Below are 27,536 nucleotides of genomic sequence, written 5' to 3' on the forward strand. Positions count from 1 at the left end.
AAAACAAATGATTTGTGGGAGAAATATGCAATCATATCCACAGACAAAATGAAGACGAACCAAGGCTATCGTTCTTGTTACAAAATCTTCTTCTAATCATCTGAGATGCAATGTCATCTTTTCTTATTCCATGTAAATTCTAACAAGGTGTCACAGTTTATGGCATCTGCACATGTATTTCCCTCTCTATGGTCCAGCAAGAGACACTTTTTCCTAAGCTTCTGGTTCTCTAGCCATTGCCTTGCTTGAGTGAGATACACATCCTCTTCCTCCTGAGTGGGCACTTCTAGCCTGCACAGCTCCCTGCCTGCACTGCAAATTCCCAAGCAAGAACAGGCTTGCTTTACATACCACCTCAGAAACGATAAACAACAATTGACACAGTTTAGTTACCACACTTCTAAGCAAGTACATTTATTCTTCCGGTAAAAGCACTATATACAAAGTACTATATAAAATCTACCCTAGAGATAACCCTGATTCCAACAAGGGCTCTGGCCTGCAAACAAGATGTTTTACTGTGGTTGCATACTCATAACCCCTTTTCCTCAGAACAAGAGAACAGCCTAGGCCAAGTCCTTCTAGCCCTTCCCAGGAAGAATTGCGGGATCCCCTTGGGCAAAATATCTTTTGATAAAAAAAGACGTGAAGAACCTGGGTCAGTTTTAATACAGGGTATTGAAACAAAAGTCCTTTGTCTGTTGGCCCCTGAAGAATCCACTTTCAGCCAGTAAATGTGAGCTCTCTCCAGGTGCTGGTAGCACTCTGGAGGTGTTGCAACCTGAGTGAACTTGCTTAAATCACCCCCACCGTTCTAATGCCCTGGAGAGCTCTTGCCCCCATCTCCCTGTAATTACATGCAGTCCCTGGGCCAGTTACACATAAACTTAATTCAGTAACATTTGCTCAGAATATTGCTCTATATGTTACACTGAGTGCAGCTATTTCAACAGACCCATTAAACAGGGTGGATTAGTCAAGCCCACCAGCTCAGTACTGTTAGTGGATTGAGGTGCACGAACTCAGCCAAACAGTGGGTTCTTATTTAATAGGAAAAGTGAGACAGTGTAAAGACAGTGCACTTCAAAGGGGCTTTGCAATGCGGAGTTGGGGATCACCTGGGCACTCCAGCTGATCCCCAAGGCCGCTTGCACTGCCCCTTGGCAGTGCAGCATTAATGCCTGCAATTAACAGGTTAATTTTTTTACCTTTTAATCCTGTCCTGCGTTAATCACAGGTGTTAATGCAGGTCAATTGACAGCCCTACAAATTATCATAAGAACATAAGAATGGCCATACTGGGTCAGACCAAAGGTCTATCTAGCCCAGGATCCTGTCTGCCGACAGTGGCCAATGCCAGGTGCCCCAGAGGGAGTGAACCTAACAGGGAATCATCAAGTGATCTCTCTCCTGCCATCCATCTCCACCCTCTGACACACAGAGGCCAGGGACACCATTCCTTACCCATCCTGGTTAATAGCTATTGATGGACTTAATCTCCATGAATTTATCTAGCTGTCTTTTGAACCCTGTTATAGTCCTAGCCTTCTCAACTGTCTCAGGCAAGGAGTTCCACAGGTTGACTGTGCTGTGTGAAGAACTTCCTTTTATTTGTTTTAAACCTGCTGCCCATTAACTTCATTTGGTGGCCCCTCGTTCTTATATTATGGGAGCAAGTAAATAACTTTTCCTTATTCACTTTCTCCACACCACTCATGATTTTATAGACCTCTATCATATCCCCCCTTAGTCTCCTCTTTTCTAAACTGAAAAGTCGTAGTCTCTTTAATCTCTCTTCATATAGAACCAGAGGACTTGACTTGGAGAAGAGGACCAACATCAGTTTGTACTATTATAACATTTCTGGCATTGTTTCACTTTGCACTCGTCTGGGTAGAATAGAGAATGAGGTTGAAAGATTATAAATGTAGGAGAAATTGTTTTGAAAGCAGAGATTTTTATGCATATCTGGGGCAGCTATTAAGCCAGACTGTACTGGGATTCAGTTGATAACCACACATCACAAAGTATTGGATACCTGTTATCAAATGACCCTTGGTAATCTTCCTGGTGCTTCCTAGTGGACATGGTTACACTCCAAGAAATGAAGAATTAATCTCTTATCTGGGATGAGTTCATTTTTGCAACAATTAATGCTTTCTTGCTGATGTTTACAGTATTTGCAATGTGCAAATTGCAAATGTGCTAAAACTTACAAAATAATTATAACAAAATTCAGATGGACAAGGATGTTAAAAATCTATATATTTGAGTTTGTGCATGAGTCTGTCTGTTCTTCCTAAACAATAAGAGCTAGGATCACTAAATTCAGTACATAGCTTCTCTTATCATAAGTTAAAGCAAGGTAAGGACTTGGATGTGCCTGGAGTGGGACTGATGGTCAGAAAACTATACAGAAGAGACAGATTCACCAGGCAGGTGAAAGGGGCTGGCTGGGGGTGCAGTCGCTGTCTGGGACCACCCTAGCCCCAGGTATCCCATGTGCCCTTTGAGGAGTATGCAGGAGAACTGCAGCTCCCCCCCCCCCCATTAGTACAGGAATGCATAAAACTGTACAGAATCACCAGGCAGGTGAAAGTGGCTGGCCGTCCGGGACAGCCTCAGCTCCAAGACTCCCACCCCAAGGTGCCATTGAGGGAGGGCAGGAGGAGGGGAGCCTGAAGCTCCACACACATTGCTGGCTGTTCTCCCAGGGGAAAATGCAGTTTTCTGCATTCCTCACTCTGGCTGGGGAGTGCAGAGGGTGGACGAATCTGAACCTGCCACACCCGGAGGACATGCACCTTTTCCCCGGCTGTGCCTGCTGGAGCTCCAGGGCCATGGAGCGGCACTTCTCACCTGGTCCCAAGCTGCTGCGTTGAGAGAGAAGGATGGGGTTTGTCCTCTGTCCCCGGAGCAACCTGCACCCTGAACCCATCATCCCCCACCTCACCATTTTATTTTCCAAAAAACAAAAATGAATTAGTTAAGGACCTGAGCAACAATGGGAAAATCTTCTAGTAAATAAATAAAAAGGACTAAACAGAGTACTTGAAAGTGCTGCTGCAGGAGCTGTCCTGCACTTACCTCCCACAAGATAGGTCACATACCTTGATGGGTCTTTACCTCTCTCACGTGTATGGCTTCTATCCAAAACTTGGCATTCACCTGTAGAAACCACCACTAGCTTCATCAAGAGTTTGCCCTAATTAGGAGTTCTGTGATTGCAACAATGGCCTCACTTCTGTGTGCTTTGAGTTTTAACATCAGAGACCACAGTTAATGCATAACACAACCCAGCCTCTCCGTGCGGTTCATATTAGGCATGTAAGCAACCAGTCAAGTACAGGCAGTCCCCAGGTTACGTACAAGATAGGGACTGTAGGTTTGTTCTTAAGTTGAATCTGTATGTAAGTCGGAACTGGTGTCCAGATTCAGCCGCTGCTGAAACTGACCAGCAGCGGCTGAATCAGGACGCCTGGGGCAGAGCAGCTGGGGTGCTGCCGGGTTGGTCTAGTAGTGCCCAGAGCGGCGCTGCGGGACCAACCGGCAGCGCCCCAGCTGCTCTGCCCCAGGGTCCACAACAAAAGCCTGGTCTGCTGGGGGGGGGGGGGGCACACTAGCTGCACCCCCCCCTCAGCAGACCAGGGACACGGGGAGCAAAGCCGCAGCGGCGGGGTGCCGTGCCTCTGAGGCTTTGCTCTGGCGCGGGACCCGCCGCCACTGCGGCTTTGCTCCCGGTGCCCCTGGTCTGCTGGAGACGGTCCCCAGCAGACCAGGGGCACTGGGAGCAGCTTTTCTCGCCCCGGAGGTCGAGGTGGCGGACTGCTGCCTGCGAGCTCCGGGGCGAGAAAGCCCTGTTCGTAAGTGCGGATCCGACATAAGTCGGATCCGCGTAAGTCGGGGACTGCCTGTAGTCAATTGCCCGATAAGCCTAGGTTTATCAGGTAGTCAAGTGACTACTTGACTACTCACTTTCCCCTCCACTCGCTGCCTCTGTAACAGAGTCAGCAAGGGTGGGGGGATGCAGGAGCCAATGCTGGGGGGGAGCCAATTTCCCCCTTGCACCATCTCCGCAGTGTAGGGGTGGGGAGCAGGGGAGGCAGAGCTGCAGCAGTTCCAGAGCTGGCATGAGGCAGGACTGCTCAATCCTGGTTCATGCCGCCCCAGGAACTATTCCCACTACAGCTCCACACTTTAAATATACTACATTTAAAATGCAGAGCCACAGCAACAGTGAGTGCCCCCCTTATCGACTAATCGAGTAGTCAATGGAAATTCCATCAACTACTCAATTAGCTTATTAACCATTTCTTAACACCCTTAGTTCATATGATAAAGACACTGCATTGTACTTACTGTTGAAGATCCCATTGTAATAGATACACTACAGAAAGGTAAATACAGGCAGTCCCCGAGTTACGTGGATCCGACTTACGTCGAATCCGCAGTTACGAATAGAGTTTGCTGCCCGTCTCCCTGGTCTGCTGGAGACCAACAGACCAGGGAGACGGGAAGCAAAGCCTCTGAGGACGCCAGCAGCGGGACAGCCGTGGCGCATCTGGGCTGTCCGCTGCCCGCGTGCTCTGCGGCTTTGCTCCACGTCTCCCCAGACCAGGGAGACGGGGAGCAAAGCCAGGGAGCACGCGGGCAGCAGACAGCCCAGACGTGCCGCGGCTGTCCCGTTGCCGGCATGCTCCGCGGCTTTGCTCCCCGTCTCCCTGGTCTGCTGGTCTCCAGCAGACCAGGGAGATGCAGAGCAAAGCCGCGGAGGACCCATGGTGCATCTTGGTCCCCCGCCCGCATCTCCCTGGTCTGCTGGGGGGGGGGGGGGCGCAGCTAGTACGCCCCCCGCCCCCCAGCAGTCCAGGCTTTTCTCCGGACGCCTGTGGTAGAGCAGCTGGGGTGCTGCTGGTTGGTCCTGCAGCACCGCTCTGGGCGCTACTGAACCAACCCGGCAGCACCCCAGCTGCTCTGCCCCAGGCGTCCCCAAGTCAGCTGCTGTTTAAACTGACCAGCACTGACTACAGGAAGCCCGAGGCAGAGTTGCTCTACCCCGGGGCTTCCTGGAATCAGCCGCTGATCAGTTTCAGCAGCAGCTGACTTGGGGACGCCTGGGGTTCTTAAGTTGAATCTGTATGCAAGTCAGAACTGGCATCCAGATTCAGCTGCTGTTGAAACTGATCAGAGGCTGATTCCAGGAAGCCCGGGGCAGAGCAACTCTGCCTCCGGCTTCCTGTAGTCAGCCGCTGGTCAGTTTCAGCAGCGGCTGAATCTGGACGCCAGTTCCAACTTACATACAGATTCAACTTAAGAACAAACCTACAGTCCCTATATTGTAACCCGGGGACTGCCTGTATTGTCTCTCACTAAATTGTATATTGATAGAAATGTAGCCGTGTTAGTCTGGTGTAGCTGAAACAAAATACAGGACTATGTAGCACTTTAAACCATCTTGTTAGTCTTTAAAGTGCTACATAGTCCTAAATTGTATATTGTATGGGTAATTGCTCGTGTATCACGCTGTAAGTCAAACAGGCCCAGAGAAGCAGAGCATCCTTTTCCCTGATTCTCTCTAGATTGCCAGTGTCCTGTGATAGGGCCTTTTCATCATTACCATTTATTCTTTTTCAGCATTCCTTGGGGCGCAAATCCACTTCCTTTCTGATTGCTCTTTTCAGCATCCATCAGAGGGCTGACTTCAGTGAGTCCGAATGTTACAACAGTGAGTCAGTCCCCAATGTGTTACAAGTAAAGTAATGACTGGACAGGGGTAGAGTCGTTAGTGACAAATTGCATGCATTTTTGCAATGGAATCAGGCATTCTGTCCTAACAAGCAGGCAAGTCTTTGCCACTGTAGCCATCTGAGCAGCACAGTGATGTCATGATGAACTGCTGAGACACCACCCAGTTACCTACTGTATCTCACTCCAGAAGTATGACCTAATGGGCACATAAACCTGCATATGAGAGTTCTCACTTGTTGCAGTAAACTTTTTCCACAGCGAGGGGAGTTTAAAGAGAATTCAGGAAACAGTCTGAAATTTAAAGTTACACATTTGAAAGGGCAGGAGCACCATAAGGGTAGAAGCAGATAAAACAAAGCAGCAGAATACTAGCATGGTCAGAGGGATGAAAAAGAAAGGTCAGAAAGGCATAGAGCCTTGAGAATCCCAGGGGAGAGCTGGATGGGTCAACCCCCTGTTCACTAGCCCAATATGAAGTTATTCAGCATAGGGGAAGCTTTGTGACGTGTACACAACTGTGGGAGGCTAGGCCTGAGGCTCCTTGGTGTGCTCCATGTTGTGTAGTGTGTGTGTGTGTGTGTGTGTGCGCACCTCAGACCAGACACTCTCAGGCAAACCACCCGAAACAGGCTTTTTTCTGTAATCATAGAACAGGATCACAGTTCAGCAGCCCCTCCTCTCTACTTGCAGCCTGCCTGCTGCTCCCAGTTCAGTACCTCCCGAGATCCTGCTGGGGGCAGAGGCTACAGCACAGCCCCCTTACCACGTGTTCTAACTCCCACAGTGACTAAGCCCCACAACAACCAAGTCCAGGGCTCCTCTGTAGCCCTTTCTGGTCCTACCTGTAAAAAGCATAGAACAGGATCACAGTTCAGCAGCCCCTCTCTTCTCCCCCCCCCCCCCCCGCATTCAGCCTGTATGCCCCCAGCAGTGACTGTGCTAAAAGCGTGATAGAGATGCAGCCGTGTTAGTCTGGTCTAGCTGAAACAAAGGACAGGACTGTGCAGCACTTTAAAGACTAACAAGATGGTTTATTAGGTGATGAGCTTTCGTGAGCCAGACCCACTTCCTCTCATCAATATGTGGAAGAAAATTGGCACAACCATATATACCAAAGGGATACAATCAAAAAAAGTGAACACATAAAATTCTTAAATCTGATTCATCAATTTTATGCGTGTTCACTTTTTTTTGATTGTATCCCTTTGGTATATATGGTTGTGCCAATTTTCTTCCACATGTTGATCTGAGGAAGTGGGTCTGGCCCACGAAAGCTCATCACCTAATAAACCATCTCGTTAGGCTGTCCCCTCTGCTGCTTTTAGCACAAACATAAGACAGGACTGTGCAGCACTTTAAAGACTATCAGGAACCAGGAAGTTCTCGCAACATGCCGCAGCTTGTTGTTCCCAGGGCTGCTGTTGAAGCAACTGGACCTTGGGCTACACTTAGATTGCGCTTTCTCGCTGCGTATGTGATCTTCTCATTCCCTTCTGAGAGATAATTGCACAGATCAGGCATAAGTGGTGTGTCAGTGTCCGTCACTAACCAACAGCTCCAGCATTATAAAGATGGCTGAACTTCCAAACATATGCTGCATCCCTGCTTACATGCAGGTTTTCTTTGCTACCGCCGACAGGCAGCACAGTTATAAAACTGCATGTGACCGGGTAGGAACCCTACTGCTTTGCTTCCTGATCACAGTGCCAGCGGCTTTAACCTGCCTCCTCTGGCTGGAAGAGCCCATTGACCTTTCCTTTCCGTGGGAGCTGACCTCAGTTCCATGCTTACCAGGCACAACCAGCCAGGCTGTTAAGGTCAGGCTTTTGCGTCAGTTGATTAGAAATGGGGGACTAAGGGGGAAATGCCCAGAATCCCTAGCTGTCCTTCACTCATGGCTTAGAAACAACCATCTCAAATAGGTTCCTTTTGCAGAAGTTGATGTGAATCTCCTGTAGTGACTCCTACTCTTAGTTGTCTTGTGCTTGTTCCCTTCACAAGTGTTTGGGTCAGGCAGTTTCTGTGGCAGCGGAAGGGGGCATGAGTCCAGCTGGCTACTCACTCAGAAAAGCAGCTTTCCACAGTCCCTGTAAGGAAGAGTTAACGGTACCATCCATCAGAGAAACCATTTCAAACCATCTTTGTCCAACATGCTCTAGATGTTACAATGGCCCCACTGGCCACGGCCCAGTAGCAGGGCACACTTTGCCCAGGTCTCTAAATGCTGCTTACGCAAGGAGTGGGACAGGTCCCTTCCTAGGAGTAGGTGGGACGACTGGGGAGTGTGGGAAGAGCCAGTTGCTGGACCAGAGAGGCCCAGCAGCTGGGAGTGGGGCTGGCTGGGGGTCTGGAAGCAGAGGGGCTGGTAGTCAGGGCTGAAGCCAGCCTGGGGGTCCAGTTGGGCCAGCAGCCGAAAGGGAGCCTGGGAGTGGGGGCCAGTGGCCTCCTGGGAGAGCCCAGAGGCTGGCAGCAGTGGGGCTGGGATTGACCTGCCCTGGCGAACTCCCTCATGCAGGGCCGGACCGAAGAGGTTGAACCTGGGTTTCTCCTCGCTCAGACCCCAGCAAGTAACATTGTCAGTATCCAGCTCGACAGAGCATTCTGCAAGGTGCAAATGTCTTGATAATTACTGGTAATTAGTGATACATGGGGTTATTAACGGCCTCACGGTCCTTCGCAAACCTACCTTCACACTCATCTGCAACAATGGAAAGTGAACCCCGTCTGTAACTTGCTATTGGTCTCTGCTGCAAGAGCCAGCAAGTACATGGGGCTCAGCTAGCACGGTCCGTAGCACTTGGACAAATCCAGAGTCCAGCAGAGGAGAAAGTCAGTGACTTTACTGATCTGGTCAGTCTCAGAGTCAGACCACATGTGGCATCACAAGGCACAGTCCTCACAGGAGGCCATGCTCCCTCCCTCTCTCTGGAGAGCACTCAAGCAGTGTTTGGCAGAGCAGGGAGCAGCAGCAGGACAAGGAAAGCTGTATCTGCCTTCCACAGCAGCTCTGGGCTCCTCCCGTCCCTTTCTCGCTTCCCAGGAGCAGAGAGGCTACAGAGTTAAGGTGCAAGGACTAGCAAGATATTTGGGGGAAGGGAGAGGAGGGAGCATCCTGGGCTGGAGGGAGAAGCGGAGGTAGCCCTGAGCTGTGGGGCTCTTCAAACAAGGGGAAGGTCCACTCACTCCTCCCCACCCCTGCAAACAAACAAAAGACATTTCTGCTCCCTACAAGAGAAATGGAGGGAGGAGCAGGGTCCCGAGCTGCTGATGCAGAAGCAGGGAAGAGAAGGGAGCCTGGCAAAGACAGCATCATGAATGGAAAGCATGGTGACTGAATGGTATGCATTGGTGGGCCTGCTCAGGGGCAACCGCTTATTCCTCAGCCCTACCTTCCCTTGGTGCCTCCTGAGGAATCTAGGCCGGGACTCTCTCCCTAGCCCACTCCTCCCACACCTGGCACAGCTGATTTGTTTGCCTCCCGCCGTGAGAAAACAGCCGTAAAACCCAAGTTAACTTATCACTGGCGACACTACACACACACGAAAACTCAGGCGCTGTCTAGTTCAGTTTTTGGGCACACATTTCAATGGTTTGTATCAGACCGAGGCAGGTCTATAGGTCTGGAATTAACGCCGCCAAAGTCAGGCTATCCACCTATACATAAGTTGTCTGCAGGATTGACTTCAAGGCAAGATGATCTCAGAATTAAGTATAAGGGAATATTTGCATGTCATTTGCATATGCTAACCACACACCAAAAGGCAGAGTGCATTCTAGCTGTGCAGCAGCAATCTTTATTGAGTCCTGATAAGACAGGATTATTTTTACTCACAACTGGAACAGGTTACAGAATGTCCTACCTGTCCCTTGTATCAATCCCATCAACTCCAAATCGGTTGTTTAACAAGATCTCTTAATGCTGAGGAGCAGAAGCAAACACAGACCCAGGGCTGACTGTCCCTATTTAGTAAGCTAGAGATGTAATTCAACACCAAAATAAGTTGGTCTCCTCCCACCTGGAAATCCCCCTGGTACTTACTAGGCCAGTATCTCCCAGAAACCATTCTTCAGGGACATCAGATGAAATATAGATTGCAGTGAATCATACAGGGTTTGTAAAGTTGTGTGCTGAGATACAGTCAACGAACCAGGAAGTACCACAGGAATTTCAGAGGGGGAAGAAAGGACTTCGAAGACGGATAAGATCAGTTATAATTTGTTTCTCTGCTAACTGTGGTGGTGGTGCTTAGTTAAGGAATACGGGCATAATTCACTTAGTTCCACAGTGCACCATCAGTCCAAGGTCATCACCATACAAGGTCCTTCATAATGTGTTATCATTTCTCCCTATTCCCCCACCCCTGAATTAATATCATTTAGCTAAAATCTATTCTGGTCTACATCCCCCTCCCCCCCATTACAGGCACATCAAATAAAGGCACCATCAACGTGCTAACAGCGGATAAGACAGTATCTATAACTGATGGAAAACAGTCCCTTACCTCAACACTTGCAATCAAGTGTCAAGCTATATATACCCTGAGACTGTAAGTGCATGCTGGCTGGTAATTGCTAGTCTGAAAGACATTTTCAGCACTAACTGCTTCTTTAGTAAAGAAAGAAATTAAGAGAGTCTTCCCTTCTTCCAGAGGAAGTACTTAGGGACTCCCACTGGGTAATAGCAATAGGTGTCTATTAACAGCATTACTGCTATGGTGCATTTGGTAAGTGTTTTCATACGTCCTACTCCTCAGGAGAACTCTGCATCAGAGTTATGGCTCTGGGTTCAGAATGGCACCTATTACACCCCCCAGAGGGTGTGAGTAAGGCAATGTGGATTGGAAAACTCATCATTCCTGTGCTTTCTCAGGTCATCCCTGTAATCCAGCTCCATGGCCTTGCTTACTGTCCCAGGAGGGCATTTCCTAGTCTTCAAACACTTGGTGCAATCCAGTTAAGGAACTTCAAAGCAACTTCAAACCCAAGGAAGCAGGCCTGGAACAGACACAGAACATAAGGATGAGCATTATGCACACAAAGCTATGAGTGTGTGAAAAGGTCGTCTCAAAGCTGAGGGGCACAGCAGCATTATAAACTGCAAACATGATCTTATTTTCTCCATCCTCTCACAATATCAATTATCTTGAACAGGAAGTAAAGATTTTACTGTGTCCCTCTATAGCAGAGGCAGAATTGCTCATCTTCACTGTCATCTGTTAGAGCCTTTCATTTAAATAGGTGCAGATTCAAAATGCTGCCAGCTGGGTTGGATATGTATAACTCAGTTTTGTGCTAACACCAAGAAGGGTTGACTGCAGAGCCTGTGACCCTATTTCTGTTAGAGCTAGCCCTACAGCCTACGTTAGTTTCCCAGCTACAGAGATCTGAGCCAGGATTTTAAAAGCTTGGAAAGAGATCTCCCACACCCTATACCCAGAGGGGTATGCTCTAACATCAGCAGCACTAGTGAGACAGCACAAGAGTCAAACAGTCTGGAATCACGGAGCTAGATGTCTCCTTGGCAACCAGTAGGCAGGGTGCATGACGCCAGCTCCTTGTAGCTCACTAGAGGTCATGGTTTACTTACAGCATTAGCAGGAAAGGCCCTGATCATAACAGCTGTGAATCCTTTGTACAGAGATGAGATTCCTTCCTCGCGGATAAGCTCCCTCAGCACATCCCTAAAACCATTGGGATACTTCCCTGGACCAGCTGTTGAGAGAAGCAGAACATGCCTTCTAAAGTCTGTGAGTGCAGCCAGCTGACACTTTTAAGGGTTATGCTGAAGCCTTCCACGTAATTCATAAGCATTATTTCCCAAGTAAATTATTTCAAGGACAGGATAGTTTTGAGGACAGTATGTCACTGACTCAAAAAGATCAAAGACCCAGAGAGCAGGAGTCATGTGCTCACCAGCACTGTCATGGTTTTAAATAAGAATGGGGTCATTTGGAAAAGAGGGTTAGAAGGCTCGGAGCTTCAATCCAGCATTGTTACTGTTGATCACACGAACAGCTCTGGCAGGGAGGAGAGTCAGGGGTTTATTAATCAATAAAGCTGGAATGTGAGAAGCAACACTCATCTGATTCTCAGAGAGTCTCCTCCCACACACTACAGCCAAGAATCACTGTGGCTTTCCAATGAAAACTACAGGCTCCATTTCAGTGCTGATACACACATCTGTCCAGCTGTTGAAGAAACAAAGCAGCTGTCCCTGTGATGTGCCACTGGGAAGTATTACTATTGCAAGCCTTTGACCAGTTGTGCCACAGACTAACCCTTTGTGGGTCACAAACCACAGCTGGGACATGGAGCAGGAGCTGCAACCTTCTACTAGACCCCATTCAGGCTATTGCTCCCTTGCTCGGCAGCATCACAGAAGTTAAACTGCAAGGAACAAAAACCAAACAAAACAGAAGATTTCCTTCATCAGCAACCGCTGTTGGACACACACGGCCAGAAGCTCTGCCTATGTTCTTGATACAGGAGGCTTGTCAATGCAAGGCAGAACCAAAGGCTAGCCCTGTTGTACAGGGATGTTCCTCTGGGAGGAGAGCCAAAGGAATCAACAAGCACCTCAGTAGCCTTTGTTGCAGGCCAGCAAACTCCAATGTCTGTTCTCCCCTAGGGCTGGGCTGACCCTACTACAATTCTGTGGAGTGAGTGCAGAGTATTTCTGTGATGCCTGGAGATTTGCCCATCACAAAGAAAGGGCTTCCGAGAGGCCCTCTGGTGGTCTCTGCGCCCCGACTTTATTTTAGATATTACCTGCTTCAACCAGCGCAAGCCTGCCCTCATCTGAAATCAGTAAATGCTTTCAGGGGGAATAGCTGTAATAAATGCCACCTCACAGCACAACTCTACGACAGCTTTGCAAAGGAGGTGGCTCTTTACAGATGAAGCACCAAGTAAGGCTGTAGCAGAGGTGGGACTAGAAGCCAGGTCTCCTGAGTTCCAGTCCAGCTAGGCCATGCTGCCTTTTTTCTGTTGTTCTGCCCACCCATGGGCTGCTCTGTCAGGTGGTCCACCCAGGCCTCAGAAATGCTACATCCTGTGCAGCTCAGAGAGCTGACATCTGACTCACCAGTCTGGAAGCGGGATTTCAGGACGTCAGGAGGAGTAGCAACAGCCCAGTTGAAGATCCCTGCCATGCCCCCAGCAAAGAGAATTCTAGGCACGCTGAGGTCACTGACACTGAGGAAATAAAAAACAGGACTATGTAGCACCTTAAAGACTGGTTTATTAGGTGATGAGCTTTCGTGGGCCAGACACACTTCCTCAGACCAAATAGTGGAAGAAAATTGTCACAACCATATATACCAAAGCATACAATTTAAAAAAAAATGAACACATATGAAAAGGACAAATCACATTTCAGATTTGAAGGGGGGGGGGGGAGGTAAATATCTGTGAGCTAATGATATTAGAGGTGATAATTGGGGAAGCTATCTTTGTAATGGGTAAGATAATTAGAGTCTTTATTCAAACTTAAGTGTAAAGTGTCCAATTTGACCATGAATGACAGTTCAGAGAATTCTCTTTCAAGTGTATCTTGTTAGTCTTTAAAGTGCTACATTGTCCTGCATTTTGCTTCAACTACCCCAGACTAACACGGCTACATTTCTATCACTTTCAAGTGTATTCTTAAAAGGTCTTTGAAGCAGGATGCAGGTAATCAAGTTGCTGAGACAACGTCCTTTCTGGTTGAAATGGCAAGAAACTGTTTTTTCTTTGTGATCCTATCTAATATCTGTTTTGTGGGCATTGATCCTTTGGCGAAGTGACTGAGACGTTTGTCCAATGTACATAGCAGATGGACACTTTCGGCACATGATAGCATAAATTATATTTCTGGATGCGCAGAAATAAGGAATTGAAAAGGTGTCTGCCTCGAAGCTTTATATATAAAGGCTAAGAGAGAAAAGACATTACAATGTACAGACCCAGCCTGAGAAGAAGCACTGTAGGCTAGGAATTCAGAGTGAGAAACTTGTGACAATGTGCTGTCAAAAGGCCGGACTCCTACTGCTCTCATACCTGTGACAAGACAAGGGGGCCTGAAAAACCAGTTTTTGGCACTCAGCAGGGGCACGTCTCGCACTGAATGCTCTTCTAACTGTGCTCTTAAGGGGAGTGCTTCACACTGTTCAGCAATCAATCCAATCCCGCAGTGAGATGAGTCAACTGAATGGGAAAGCCAATGAAGGCCACCTGCTCAGCAATCTCCAAAGACATGGTCAGTTACTGCTGTGATTTTGCTCTCTAGCCATTTGCTGGTGCAGGAAAATTTGACAAAGTGTCTGGGGAAAGTCAGCACTGCCCTGACTTGGGGTTTAACTAACCTCTTCCCCTCAGGGGTCAGAATGTTTTTCAGCCATTCATACGTCATGAAGTACATTCCACTGGCTGGAACATCTAGTTGAAAGAACAACAAAGAGACTAAGAAGTGGGAAAAATGACACCTGATCACCTCCACATCCAGGGAAAAAAAGAGTAGAGGAGGCATTCAACCCTAGAAGCTCTGGACTCATCAGCAGCCACCACTAGGGACTGTTCTGCACCAGCCTTAGCAATGCCAGCAAGTACCATTAAGTTTCCTTTCTGAGCCTTCCAGTGCAAACTGCTGTCTAGCCCAAACAGCAAGAACGCTGTCAAAAGGAGAAAGGGCAAGGCTTCAGAAACACCTGTTCATGAACCTTTGTGTCACTAGCCCTTCTAGTCACATTGTTTCTTGGCTGTCAGCCCTTACCTTGACTGCAAGGCAAGCTCCAAACTGGAGACCAGGCTCAGTGGCTTTGTGGCCTGTGCAGAGTCAGTTTGCTCCAACCAGATTTTCTGCTTTATGTTCTGATGCAGCCAGTGCTCAAGCCCTATCAGGTATATTGTCCATGCTGCTAGCTGCTACAGTCCTATGAGGGTCATGGAACAGATTGTCTCATCGGACGGTGGAAACGCAAAATGCCTCAAGTTTCTCTATTTGAGGATGTTCACGTGAAATCACTGCCCCCAGCTGGGGTATATTTAAATCTCATTCAGGGGAAAAAGCATATACATATACTTCTAATCACACCCCTGGGACGTGAATTTTTTCATTATAGGTGTGTTGGTTTTGGGGGTTTGTTTTTGTTTTTTTAGAAGGCAAGGAACATGGACACACAAAATACTTTTCCTCCTCACCAAAAACACTTTCAAGCAGGGAGATAGGGTAATTCAATATAATTGTATCTTTCAATAATCAATCCATCACAGTTAGTCAACATCAGATGTGTATAAATCCCATCCCAAAGCTAAGGAAAAGCTAGCTTCCTGTTTTATCTTTGTGTTCTTAGACCATCTGCTCTGCGATGTTATCGGTTTTTGCCTCCTCTTACGTACATCTCTAGTGCTGCTCCTTTCCCCTCATTCTCTTTTTACCCCTCTAGTCCTCCCCTCCCACCATCCCCACAGAGACTGCAATGCATCCTCGTCTCAGTTCTCAATCTGCTTGAGACAAGGGGTGCTGTGAAAATACAAGAGCATCTCTCAGTGTCCCAGAGTGAGATTTACAATGTTGGGTCAGTTTTGTTCCGATGTTTCCCTTCCTGCAGGGATACTATTAGAATACATTTACTGTCCGTACCTCTCAGGAGGGTGAGCACAGTTCCCTTGTATATGCCTCGAATTCCAGCCTCACGGTACAGCTGTTTCGCACAGTCCATTGGGCCGCCATATTTAATTTCACCTGAAGCAGCCTGGATCTGGAGAATTAAAGTGATTGTTTACCAGGCATAACCCAAATAATAAGTTGGAAGACTTGTGCTTTCTGAAGTTAAATTGCCAAGAGGAAGTTAACAGCTCAGCCCTTTTCATATAAGCAGAAGCCACGGGGCTCCTGTTGATATACAGACAAACTGGTACAATGCATGTGAAGTCACCATATTCCCAGCTCACTTGCCCTCCCTTTTATGGTACAGTCTTTCCTTAATTGGCAGACATCCCTAGGCCAATGTATCTCCAGAGATTCACAGCAAAAACACCAGTGGAAAGGAAGGCCAGTCTCTGATCAGAAATTGTCCCAGAGCTCACAATCCCAAAATCCCTCTAAAACTCATTCCCCTCTGTGTTACGCCACTGCATAGTTTACACTTAATGAAATTTCTCTCTGACCCAGACTGAAAAGGATTTGCTTCCACTTGTGTTTACTGAACCATGCACTGGCTAGATCAAATGCCTATCTAATTTTCACCAGTTTAAGTTTGAAACAACAGCTGAAATCAGTCAAGTTACTCCAGATTTACACTGATTGTAATCTTACCCCAAAATAATGACCTAGAACTCAAGACAATATTTACGAGTAATAGATGTTATGTGATAATGCTTTGCATGTTGGAATCAAAGTCTAACATCCACTACAAGACTAAGAAGTACCACAATCAGCGTGAGAGAGGGTAGAGATCAGAAGATCTGGCACAGACAGTATTTTCATTTGTTCAAATTTGCATTTCCCAGCAGGGTTTGAAAAACCAAGAGCTGTGACTGGTTGAAAGTTCATGGTCACTAGACTCATTTTATATATTTTTAAAATAAGATTCCAGGGAACTCGGGCCAAAATCTTTACCATGCAAGAGCTTCACAGACCAGAATGCTGCTATAAAGGCTTTGATTACATGATAAGATGAGATACTCTCCAGATTTCTGAAGTGCCCAAGAGGTCAGCTAGTATCCCAGGCTGATTACAGAAGTGCCGTTGTATTTACCAAACGGATTGTCAACAGAAGGCGGTATAAACTGACTCACATCAAGGTATGCCTCAGCCCTGCTGAAAGGTGGTTTGTTTGTTTTTTAATTTAGTGCAGAATGACTATACTAATTAGGAGTATAACTTCCTAGCAAGATCTTTTTAGATCAGACAATAGTCCTAAATTAAAGGTGGGAATTTCTCCTCCTCCTCCACACACTGAATCTCACCTGTAAAAGGCACTTGATCCTCTCTCCTGGAGCCATGATTGTTGTTGTGAACACTCCAGATAACATGCCAGCACCAAACAGCTGGGGATATCTGCACAGAGAACACAGGAAAATAAATATCCCAATTTAAACAATCCAAGAAACATGGCATTTAGTAAGCGTAGTCAGCAGGAAAGGACTTAAGAAAACTTTACAGATAAATGTGTAAGAGTTTGACAATCCAAAGCTATGGTTCCCTCAGCAATGATACCTTGGCTCTGGTACCTTCATACTATTTTGTCTTACTCAGTGTGCTTAAGTTTTATGCTACAGGATACAGAGTGCGACCAAGTCATTGGGCCCATCTGTGGGGCAGGCTTCCTTGCTGTGCACTTAAAAACAAATGGAAAAAAAAGCTCTGCCTTGGATGACGGGCTTATGCAGAAGGGCCGTGCACACCCAAGACAGGAGGGGGGTTGAATAAGGGTAACTGGCTGAGCCTCACTGCCCAGGGGCCAACAATCAGAGCTCCTTCCCCCTCCCCTCCCCAGGAGAGAGTGGCAGGGCTCCAGCTGACAATCTCTAGGTGGCGGCAGCAACACAGTAGGGTGGCAATGGAGTGCTGAGTCTGCTGTGAAAAGTGACAAATAACAGCTCTCATTGCAACCCTTACTTCTGTGATCTGAGGAAGTGGGTCTGGCCCACGAAAGCTCATCACCTAATAAACCATCTTGTTAGTCTTTAAAGTGCTACATAGTCCTGTCTTCTGTGCTACTGTGGGCGTGGTCCTGCCTTCAGAGCTGGGCGCCTGACCTGGCCAATGACCGCTGCTCTGCCATCAGAGCTGGGAGTGGGGGGGAAGGGGGAAGAAGAGACATGGAGTCTAAACAATTAGACACAAAGAATAGGGGGAAAACAGCAAGCAAATAGTCTGGTAGCACTTTATAGACTAACAAAACATGTAGATGGTATCATGAGCTTTCGTGAGCACAGCCCACTTCTTCAGATGACCAGAGTTATGACTAGGGGATAAGAAAACTCGAAATAAATAGGAGAAGGGAAAGAGGGGGAGGAGGGAGAGAGAGAAAGATGCTTTGTCGCCCACCCCTCTACATCTATACATAAAGTATCAGGAGAAAGGGTGCTAAACCTGAGTAGATAAAGATCAAAGTCAGTGGATAGATTGCTAAGGAGGAAGGATACCATTCAGAAAGCTGTTAGAACCTTCAGTGATAAAGGGTCCACCATCCCCAAAGAATAGGGATACGTTCTTTAAATAAGTTAAAGAACCACAGCTCTAGACCCATTAGTCTTCAAACCCAATTCAGCAAAGCACTAACGCAGTGATTGCCAACCTTTTTCTCATGGAGGAACCCCTAAAATAATTTTTCATATCCCGAGGAACCCCTACCTGTGAAAATGTTTGCTTGGCCAGAAAAAGTTAACGGCGGGGAGCACAATTCAATTACTGCTAAATTATTGTCAAGAAAATGTATTTGTAAGGAGCTGTTATATATATATATATATATATATATATATATATATATATGTCAGCTTACATTGTAAGAAAAAAAACTGTGTGCACTTTTTTTTAATTTATTCCACGATGTCTCGCGGAACCCCTGACGATGGTCTGTGGAACCCCGAGGTTCCGCGGACCTCTGCTTGGGAAACACTGCACTAAAGGACTGACTTTGATACCATGTGCTTAAATGCTTTTCTGAATCAAGGCTTCAATTTCCTCCCTTACAGGTGTTGCTTTAAATTTCCCGATTTATAAGAAAACTGGAGAGAACCGTGATGATTTGGAACATTAGAGTGAGCAAAGCTCTTGAACAAATACACACAAGTATAGTGTATTCACGTGTGGCGTGCCATTTCCGTTTGAAAACTCTGCACCATTCATGCATACTATTCATCCTCTTGCTTGGTTTTCTAACACCCTTTTTCTTCCGATGTGTCAGACACTGGATCTTATTAAAAAGACTAAATCTATTGCAAGTTATTTCAAATAGAAATAAATCATTTTTATTTAATTAAAAAAACTTCTTATTCACAAATACCCTGTCACAGCTAACAGCCTTCCTCAGATTCCAGCTTGGGGCCAAAAAAGAAGCAGGAAAATTTTTGTTCGAAGAAGTCACTTTTCCAAAGTGTGACTGAAGCAGAGGCTGACTGTAGAATTGCCTCCTCAGTCATATGGAAGAGGAATCCTCCTGCAACTACTAACCTTCCCTAATCTAGCCTACTGAGCGGATGCAGTAGGAGTCCCGATGATCATCAGCAGGAAGGAAAGGTCGTGTCGTGACCACCATGTCTGTCAGATGGCTCTCCTGGAATATACAGGTAAGCTTTCCATTCAGATTTCCTTAATAGCAAGGCTATTCTAAGTCGTTAGCTTGATGTAACTAAGATCAAGTGACAGCGCGGTTGTTCTTGAATAGCCCTGTCTTTCTGCACAGGAAGGGAGCTGCACAATATTTGCCCCCTACTGTCTGTTTTTAGCCTGTGCTATGAGTCCCATGCTTTTAGGAGTACTACCACCACTTTGGAGGGGGAATTTAAAAAAATATATATTTATAATCCAAAGAGGAGACACATTTACACCAAAACACAATGTGTAATTCCACACAGCAGGCTGGGAGCTGTAGAAAAGGTATGCTACACACCCAAATAACTCAGAACTCACGTCAGAATGTCATCAGGGTTCCTCTGCTGCAGTCTTTTCCCCAAACCAAATCCAAAGAAGCACACAGCAAACATGGGAGTCACTCCAATAATCGGAGCTGCCATTCCTTTATACAAACCTCGCACTCCCTGGAAGACACAGCAGGTTATCACAGGGGGTTAGTTAGGTTGCATGCAGAACTCTTCAGGGGGATAAGTATTTCAACACATCAAGAAGCAAGTTACTATACAAGATTATGACAGCAAAGGCAGCCAGGTGCATGAATAAAAGGGATTTACAATGGTATAGTTTTAAAACACACTCCAGAAGGGTTGTGGAGAAGTCAGACCTGTTCTTGCTAGCCCAGGTGAGAGGAGGGGGCACAGAAAGGAAGACTCCCCAAACCTATACCTACTAAAATGGCACTAGATTAAGAGATTTTCTTACTCTCCAGGTAACTGCCTTCCTGCCTCCACTGCTCCACTCCAGTGCTTTCCCCACCAGCATTGGCTCAGCTCTCTGCCACCCCAAATATAAAGTAGCTGGTGACTACCTTAAATACAGTCCTGTTAGAAACATGCATGGCTCAGTCCATGGCTCACACCATACATACATAAACATGTGCTGTATTAAAGTCTTCAGAAGGCAACATTTCAGTCTAATCCTGACACTGAACATGAATTCAAATGGCCCTGACTCCTCCCTGGTGTAAGGCAACTGATTTCAATGGAGTTGCAGCAGAGATAGATTTGACTGACTATTTAACCCTTTCACTTCCCTTCCTCCACCCTAAGGGATAGGATTCTGGAAGCAGAGGTAAGAAGCAACTTGTCATAAAATTAAGATATTACGGAACATGTATCAAGCCTGTAAATGACGGTCAATTTCCACATATAGAACTAATAGTTTTAAAATCCACTTTCTGTGACAGAAATGACAGCATCAACTCTCCCCTCCCCCCCATCTCTTCTGGTCATAGACACCTCTGGAGGTACAAAAGGGGTACAACAGAAGAGGTCGCTATAGGGAATATTTTGGGGAAGTTCTGTATGACAATGGTTCCTTCTGGCCTTGGAATCTGTAAACATTCCTATGGAAAGCGTCATCTTCTAATTTGACAGGCTCCCACTAGCCTCCATTTCTTCCTGCCTTCCTCCTCAAGCAGTTAGTTTCATCATGCTGATGTTCTGTGGCCTGCAACAACAGCACAAAGCTATTTGCTGCTGTCAGGCAATAACCAAACACAGCAACACTGGGTCAGAAGGACAAAGCTGAATGCTAGGATGAAAGTGGAAAGCCAACAGCCACTTGTCAAAGGCCACTTACAGCATGACAAACATTCCCTGCCTCCAGTCATTTCAACTCATTCTTACACATTTCCTCACACTGGCTGGCACCTGTGTACAAGAGACTCAGGGTGAGACAGGCCAGCTAACACAAGGAGGGTACCGAGAGGGCCTCCACAAGATGCCAAAAAGGGAAAGACTTTACTTGCTTATACAGCTAAGAATAGTTAACATGAAGGAGGAGTAGGGAGGTAGGGATTACCTTTGTACTTAGCAACAGTGAGATTTTTAGTGGATATTGTGTCCTGTTCTGGTGTTCAGGAAGGATTAGAAAAAGGTACAGAGAAGAGCTACATGAATTATATAAGATCCAGAAAGATTCCTCTATAGTGAGAGACTGAGGATGCTCAATTTAATTTATCCAAGATAAGGTTAAGAGGTGACTTGGTCACAGAATACAAGAGTTCACGAATGGAGGAAGTTTTCGGATATCACAGTGCTCTGTCAGTTGGCAGACAAAGGCATAATAATGATTGGAAGTTGAAGATATATGATATAAAGCACAATTTTTAACCAATGGGGGGTAATTAATCACTGGCATAGCTCACCAAGGGACACAGTAGATTCTCTCCCATTGAAAGACTAAATGGAGACTGGACACCTTTCTAAAAGCCACACATACAGGCATTGTGCAGGAGTCACTGGGATGAAATTCAACAGCCTGTGTTCTACACAAAGTCAAAAGAAATGAACATAAGATTCCAAAGTAATGGGGCACTTTAACCACCCGGACAGCAATTGGAAAAGTAACAGGCCAAAAAACAACATTTCTAGTAAGTTCTTAGAATGTTTTGCGGGCAACTGTTTGTTTCTGAAGGTGCAGAAAATAAACGGAACATCCATTTCAGACTCAATTCTGACTTAGAGGGAGGAATTGATGGTAAATCTGAAGGTGGGAGGCATTTTGGATGAAAGTGAACATGAAATGATAGATTTCACAATTCTGAGGAAAAGGAGGAGTGAAAGCAGAAGAATAAAGGCAAAGTCTGCTTTTCTGAAATCCATTAAAGTCAGGGCTGAGAGGTAAGGATAAAAGGGAATAAAAATCTGAGCCCAAGGGAAAAAGGAGTTCTGGAGAGTTGATCATTTTTCAGTCAGACAATATTAAAAGGCACAACTGCAAACTATTCTGATGCAAAGGAAATATACCAAGAATAGTAAGAAGTCAATATGGCTCCAAAGAGAACTCTTTAATGTTACACAATTCCCTGTAACAGAGACAAATTGCTAAGGAAGAATACAAAGTAGCAAAAGTTGTAGGGATTTTGCCTTTCATGTCTCTTTCTAGCAGTAAGAAAAGATTTTACACATATATTAAGAGCAGGAGAAAAATTAATAAAAGTATAGTTCTTCTGGTGAGTAGGAAGTAGAGCTAATAATGGATCACTTGAAGGAAGCTCAGGTGTTAAATGGCTCTTTTGCTTCACTCTTTGCTAAAAAGGATTAATTGTGACCAGATTCCAGACACACATAACAACAGCAAGGGGGAAGAAATGCAGGCCAGAACAGGGAAAAACAGGTTAAATAAATTATATTTATTCAAGATAGCAGAGCCTGATGAAATCCATTATTTTAACTATTTCAGAGGGGTAGCCAAGTTAGTCTGTAACTGGAAAAACATAAATAACAGCACCTTAAAGACTAACAAAACATGTTGATGGTATCATGTGCTTTTGTGGGCACTTCTTCAGAAGTCCTCTTAAGATCCCTTCCAGCTCTACAGTTCTGTGATGCTACAGTGATGCCTTCTGGACTCAAAAAAAAAAAAAAAAATCTATGGATCTGAACTAATACTTCCTCTTCTGCTTGTCAGAGGGAATTATGGGTTTTAGAAGAAATCAGAGACATTCCAAAGAGCGCTCCATAGCAATGGCATCAAAATCCAGTGCGTACCACAATACAGCCAGCGAATAACTGCCCATGCTCATTATAACCTTTAACCACCACCACATTTCTGACTTTTTTTTTTTAAAAGATCAAATCACACATTTCAAGGATTACAATCTCCCTCTACCAGTTCTCCTCTCAAATTTCACAAATGCGATGAAAAATTTGAATTTGAACCATCTGAATTGATAACCTTGATTGAGAGTCTTATAGTCTGGGGGAGGCAGATCCCCAGACAGTTCCACTCCAATGACGTACATGAGCAACTGACATTTTTGGCAGGCACTGCAAGTGCCAGGATACAGTACCTCTTTAACAAGAGTCTTTTGGAAACAGTCAAAGGTCCCAGAATAGAGTGGAGACTGTCCAGGCAGAGGTTTTGGTTGGGTCTGTAGTCTGACCTGTAAAACAAGTAAAAAAAAACCAAGAATTTTTAATTCTTTTAAGATACACAACTTTTTCAGGATTAGTTCCAGAGTCACATTAAAGTCACAGTTTTTATTGCCAGACATCATAATTCTGGCAGTGGATGTGGGGCTGATGCTTACTGGTTAACTAGTTAACCATTCACATCCCTAATATGGATGAAGATGTGGATATTACCTGAAGAACAATGTGGATCAACTTTGCAATGCATTGTTCTTCAAGACGCTCTTTGCCTTTTAGTATAAGTGTGATTTGACAAGCAAATTCCCAAGCAGTTTGCTATGTTGGGTATTGCTAGAAAAAAAGTTTATCTTAGCCAATCCTCAGGGGTAGATGAGAGCGCCGCGGGGCCCCGGGCAGCACAATTTCGCGGGGGCTCCCCCCCTTTGACAATGCGCATGCACGGGGCTTCTGCAAGCGTGGGGCCCGGGGAAGCTGCCCCGCTCTCCCTGCCCCAAATCCGCCGCTGCCAATCCTTATGGTTTGTTTAATTAACTAACGAGGTTTCGACTGTCACCGAAGGAACAGCACAGAAACGTACAGTAAGAGAAATCTAGAGTTGCCAGTTGCCACTGTCATTTTCTTATTTTATATTACATAATACAGGCCTCTTACTTTAGAACATCATAGTCACAGACTATAATGGTGATGCCATAAGAACATAAGAACGGCCGTACTGGGTCAGACCAAAGGTCCATCTAGCCCAGTAGCCTGTCTGCTGACAGTGGCCAATGCCAGGTGCCCCAGAGAGGGTGGACCGAAGACAATGATCAAGCGATTTGTCTCCTGCCATCCCTCTCCAGCCTCTGACAAACAGAGGCCAAGGACACCATTTTATCCCCTGGCTAATAGCCTTTTATGGACCTAACCTCCATGAAATTATCTAGCTTCTCTTTAAACTCTATTATAGTCATAGCCTTCACAGCCTCCTCTGGCAAGGAGTTCCACAGGTTGACTACATGCTGTGTGAAGAAGAACTTTCTTTTATTGGTTTTAAACCTGCTCCCCATTAATTTCATTCGGTGTCCTCTAGTTCTTCTATTATGGGAACTAATAAATAACTTTTCTTTATTCACTGTCTCCACACCACTCATGATTTTATATACCTCTATCATATCCCCCCTCAGTCTCCTCTTTTCTAAACGGAAAAGTCCCAGTCGCTTTAACCTCTCCTCATATGGGACCCGTTCCAAACCCGTAATCATTTTAGTTGCCCTTTTCTGAACCCGTTCCAAGGCTAAAATATCTTTTTTGAGGTGAGGAGACCACATCTGTACACAGTATTCAAGATGTGGGCGTACCATAGTTTTATACAGGGGCAGTAAGATATTCTGTGTCGTATTTTCTATCCCTTTCTTAATAATTCCTAGCATCCTATTTGCCTTTTTGACCGCTGCAGCACATTGTGTGGACGTTTTCAGAGAACTGTCCACGATAACTTCAAGATCTCTTTCCTGATTTGTCGTAGCCAAATTAGCCCGCATCATACTGTACGTATAGTTGGGGTTATTTTTCCCAATGTGCATTACTTTACACTTATCCACATTAAATTTAATTTGCCATTGTCTCTTCCTTATTTTATATCCGATTACTTTCTGAATTTACTGTTTATCTACAGGACCATAATTTAAAATGTGTTTTAAAAATATTTCATTGGTGTGTTGTTGAAAATTATAAAATTACATCTCTAAAAAAATCACCACTCCCTCACCCAAGGCTGTCAGGCACAGGGGCACCAGTTTAATAGTACTGAGTAGGGCCCCATACATCCTACAAGTGTCCCTGACTGAGGCTGCAGCTGAGCTTGTTTGTACATGCGGGCGTTCCTAAGTCTGATGTTTATAGCTCAGGGAGTGCCTGTCTATCCATTTGGCTCATGGGTGGTCACCAAGGCAGCCTTCTATTGGGCAGATTTTTTAGAGAAGGGCAGAGTTTGGACACCCACGCTTTGTTGTTCCCCAGTCTTTACTTACTTGCCTTCCTTTCCCCCTCTCAACCACTAACAATTCATTACTGGGGCTTAAGATCCCTGCTTCCTCTCAGTCTGCAGTGCTAGTGAAAGCAGCTGAGAGGACTGTCGCTTTCCAGTCATCACTGATCCGCTGTCGCTGCTGTCTGCCTAGACCTCTGCGCGTCCAGCCTGGATGCAGACACGGGCTGGCGAAGACGAGCCCGCGCAGAGTGTTTTAGTGGAGCTGGACAGTGGGGGCAGCAGCCACTAGGGCAGCGCTCAGCCGCCCACAAACGCCAAGCTGCCCCGGCCCCGCAGGAGAGCTGTGAGGACAACGTCACACCGAGGGGGGGGCTCATGCGCCGCAGGAGTGAGCCGCACAAGTCACCGTTTCAGATGCTTCGCCAAAGGATCAATGCCCACAAAACAGATATCAGACAGGATCACAAAGAAAAAACAATTTCTTGCCATTTCAACCAGAAAGGACGTTGTCTCAACGACTTGACTACCTGCATCCTGCTTCAAAGGCCTTTTCAGACCACACTTGAAAGAGAATCCTCTGAACTGTCATTCATGCTTAAATTGGACACTTTACACCTAAGTTTGAATAAAGACGCTAATTCTCTTACCCATTACAAAGCTAGCTTCCCCAGTTACCACCTCTAATATCATTAGCTCACAGACATTTACCTCCCCATCCCCCATCCCCCTCTGTTCTGCAACGTGATTTCTCCTTTTCATAGCTCTTCCTTTTTTGACTGTCCCCTTTGGCTGTGACTATTTTCTCCCCTATTTGCTCTGAGGCCGGGGCCGGCCCAGGAAAGCTCCCCCCCCCCCCCCAATGACCCATCTCCTCGCTCTGCAGCCGCACAGCCCTGCCTTCGGCTTCAAGGGGAGGAGCGGGCACCGGCGTCACGTGACCGAGCGGGGCATGCCGGGAGCCGCGGGAGCCCCGCCCCCGAGCGGGGCATGCCGGGAGCTGTAGTACCCCCCCGCCCGCGCGCCCCTCACCTTGATGGTGTCCAGCGGGTGCCCCACGAACACGAGGCAGACGCCGCCGAAGCCGCCGGCGAAGAAGTTCTTCAGGGGGCTGACGCGCTGCGGCTGCTTGGCCATGGCGGCGGCGGGAGCGCAGCCGAGCCCGAGCGCTGACCTTTGCCCCAGTCCCGCGCGGGGCGGGGCCGCGGGGCATGCCGGGATGCGAGGGAGGGCGGCCGAGGCGCGGTGCGCATGCGCGGGGCCTGCCCTCGAGCCCCGCCCGTAGCCCTGGCGGACGCCCCCTAGCGGGAGAGCGGGCTGCGGCGCCGGGTGCGAGACGCGACCCGCCTCCCGCTCCGAGCCCCCCCCGGGAAGATCCGGTGCAAGCGCTGGCATTGGCGCGCCTCCTCGCGGCCCGCTCCCTGGCAGGCGGCCGGTCCAGGCAGCCAGGCACACGTGGGCCTGCAGAGCTCAGCATCCCCAAGCCAGGGACAGGACACTATGGCTGTGCCTTTGCACTAGAGCGCCCATGGCAGTGTGGAGTGCTCTTGTGCAAGAAAGCTCTGATGGCCATTTGAGCCAGAGGGCTCTCTTGCACAAGAAATCCCTGCCGAGCGTCCACACTGCCCTCTTGTGCAAGAGCTCCTGCACAAGAGGGCTTACACCTGTTAAAAACGAGCATAGCTCTTGTGCAGGAAGCCCTCTCCTACCATGCCATACTGTCAATTTCCTTGCGCAAGAGCAGCGGGCATGTGGATTCTCTGCAGATTCTTGCGCAAGAACAGCCATACTTGCGCAAGAAGCTGGGAGCGTAGCCATAGCCTATTTGTTTGGGGATGTTTGTTTCCATTGCTGCCTAATTGATTGTCAGGTTTCACATGCTGTTTGGCAGACTGGTCAGTCCATGACTCTGATGTTCATATCTTTGCGATTCTATTGTAGTAATTTTAGTTCAGTCAAGGCCACGTTGAACATGTGAAATTCTTCAGAGACTATTGGTCTCTAATCCAGAAGTCTCTGACAGAGCTGTTAGTCACTCCCCAGCCTGCCTATGCCCGCCTAGCCTCTCATCCCAGGGAAGCAACCAAGTCATATTGAACTCATCTACACTGCAGGCTTCTTGTGCAAGAATTTTTGTGCAAGAACTCCTGTGCAAAACAGTTCTTGCACAAGAAGCCTACACTGTAGACCTAGCCATAGAGTGTAGCAGATGGGTGTGATGTGCTCATGTTATTTTGTCCTACCTAGCTGGAAAGTAGCAGCTTATTGTTTCAGAATTACCTTCCAAATTTGTCCAAAGTGATTTCAATAATTCAGTTTAGGAGTGATAGTGTCATTCCCTGAGCTAGTGTGTGTGATTTTTGTCTCACTTTAGCAGCTGACCCTACCAAAACTAAGACCCTGCCACTTACTGACAGGTAACAGCCCTCTAATTCAAGTGGTAAGCACTCCTTTCTAGAGATGCTTGCTGGTAATCGGTTAACCATCTTTGAGCCGGAGCAGCCATGCCCACCACACCATGGCTGTGTCTAGACATGCCAGTTTTTCCAGAAAATCAGCCGCTTTTCCGGAAAAACTTGCCAGCTGTCTACACTGGCTGCTTGAA

The 27,536-nt window shown here is 46.7% G+C and overlaps 1 protein-coding gene and 1 long non-coding RNA gene across 7 annotated transcripts in view; one reads left to right on the top strand and one right to left on the bottom strand.

Annotated features, from left to right (window-relative positions):
- LOC112545292 (uncharacterized) overlaps positions 1–19,365 on the top strand; it is a 60,459-nt gene extending 41,094 nt beyond the window's left edge. For all 5 annotated transcript variants that reach the window (XR_016350465.1, XR_016350466.1, XR_012906407.2 and 2 more), the window contains 2 exons: positions 16,316–16,530; positions 18,427–19,365. This is a non-coding gene — a long non-coding RNA (uncharacterized LOC112545292). The remainder of the gene's footprint in view (positions 1–16,315; positions 16,531–18,426) is intronic.
- SLC25A20 (solute carrier family 25 member 20) lies at positions 9,516–26,159 on the bottom strand. Of its 2 annotated transcripts, none has more exons than XM_075938401.2 (9): positions 25,964–26,159; positions 22,884–22,976; positions 19,364–19,491; positions 16,696–16,786; positions 15,368–15,485; positions 14,091–14,163; positions 12,833–12,942; positions 11,336–11,460; positions 9,516–10,743 (listed from the first exon to the last, which is right to left on the bottom strand). In XM_075938401.2, exons 1-9 carry the CDS (start codon positions 26,066–26,068, stop codon positions 10,681–10,683), a joined length of 906 nt encoding a protein of 301 aa, XP_075794516.1. In that variant the 5' UTR covers positions 26,069–26,159; the 3' UTR covers positions 9,516–10,680. The 2 variants fall into 2 exon arrangements, with proteins under 2 accessions (XP_075794516.1, XP_075794517.1); XM_075938402.2 differs by lacking the exon at positions 25,964–26,159 and adding an exon at positions 25,462–25,598.
- Positions 26,160–27,536: the final 1,377 nt, after the last annotated feature.

The sequence above is a fragment of the Pelodiscus sinensis genome, chromosome 11 (genome assembly GCF_052426305.1).
Source record: "Pelodiscus sinensis isolate ZL-2025 chromosome 11, ASM5242630v1, whole genome shotgun sequence".
In the NCBI taxonomy this organism is placed as follows: Eukaryota; Metazoa; Chordata; order Testudines; family Trionychidae; genus Pelodiscus; species Pelodiscus sinensis.

Coding starts and splice junctions, on each gene's coding strand:
- SLC25A20 (XM_075938401.2), bottom strand. CDS start 26,068: ATGGCCAAGCAGCCGCAGCGCGTCAGCCCCCTGAAGAACTTCTTCGCC. Junction 11,461..12,832: donor GAAATCCCGCTTCCAGACTG/GTGAGTCAGATG, acceptor TTCTCTCAACAG/CTGGTCCAGGGAAGTATCCC. Junction 10,744..11,335: donor GGGCCTTTCCTGCTAATGCT/GTAAGTAAACCA, acceptor TGTCTGTTCCAG/GCCTGCTTCCTTGGGTTTGA.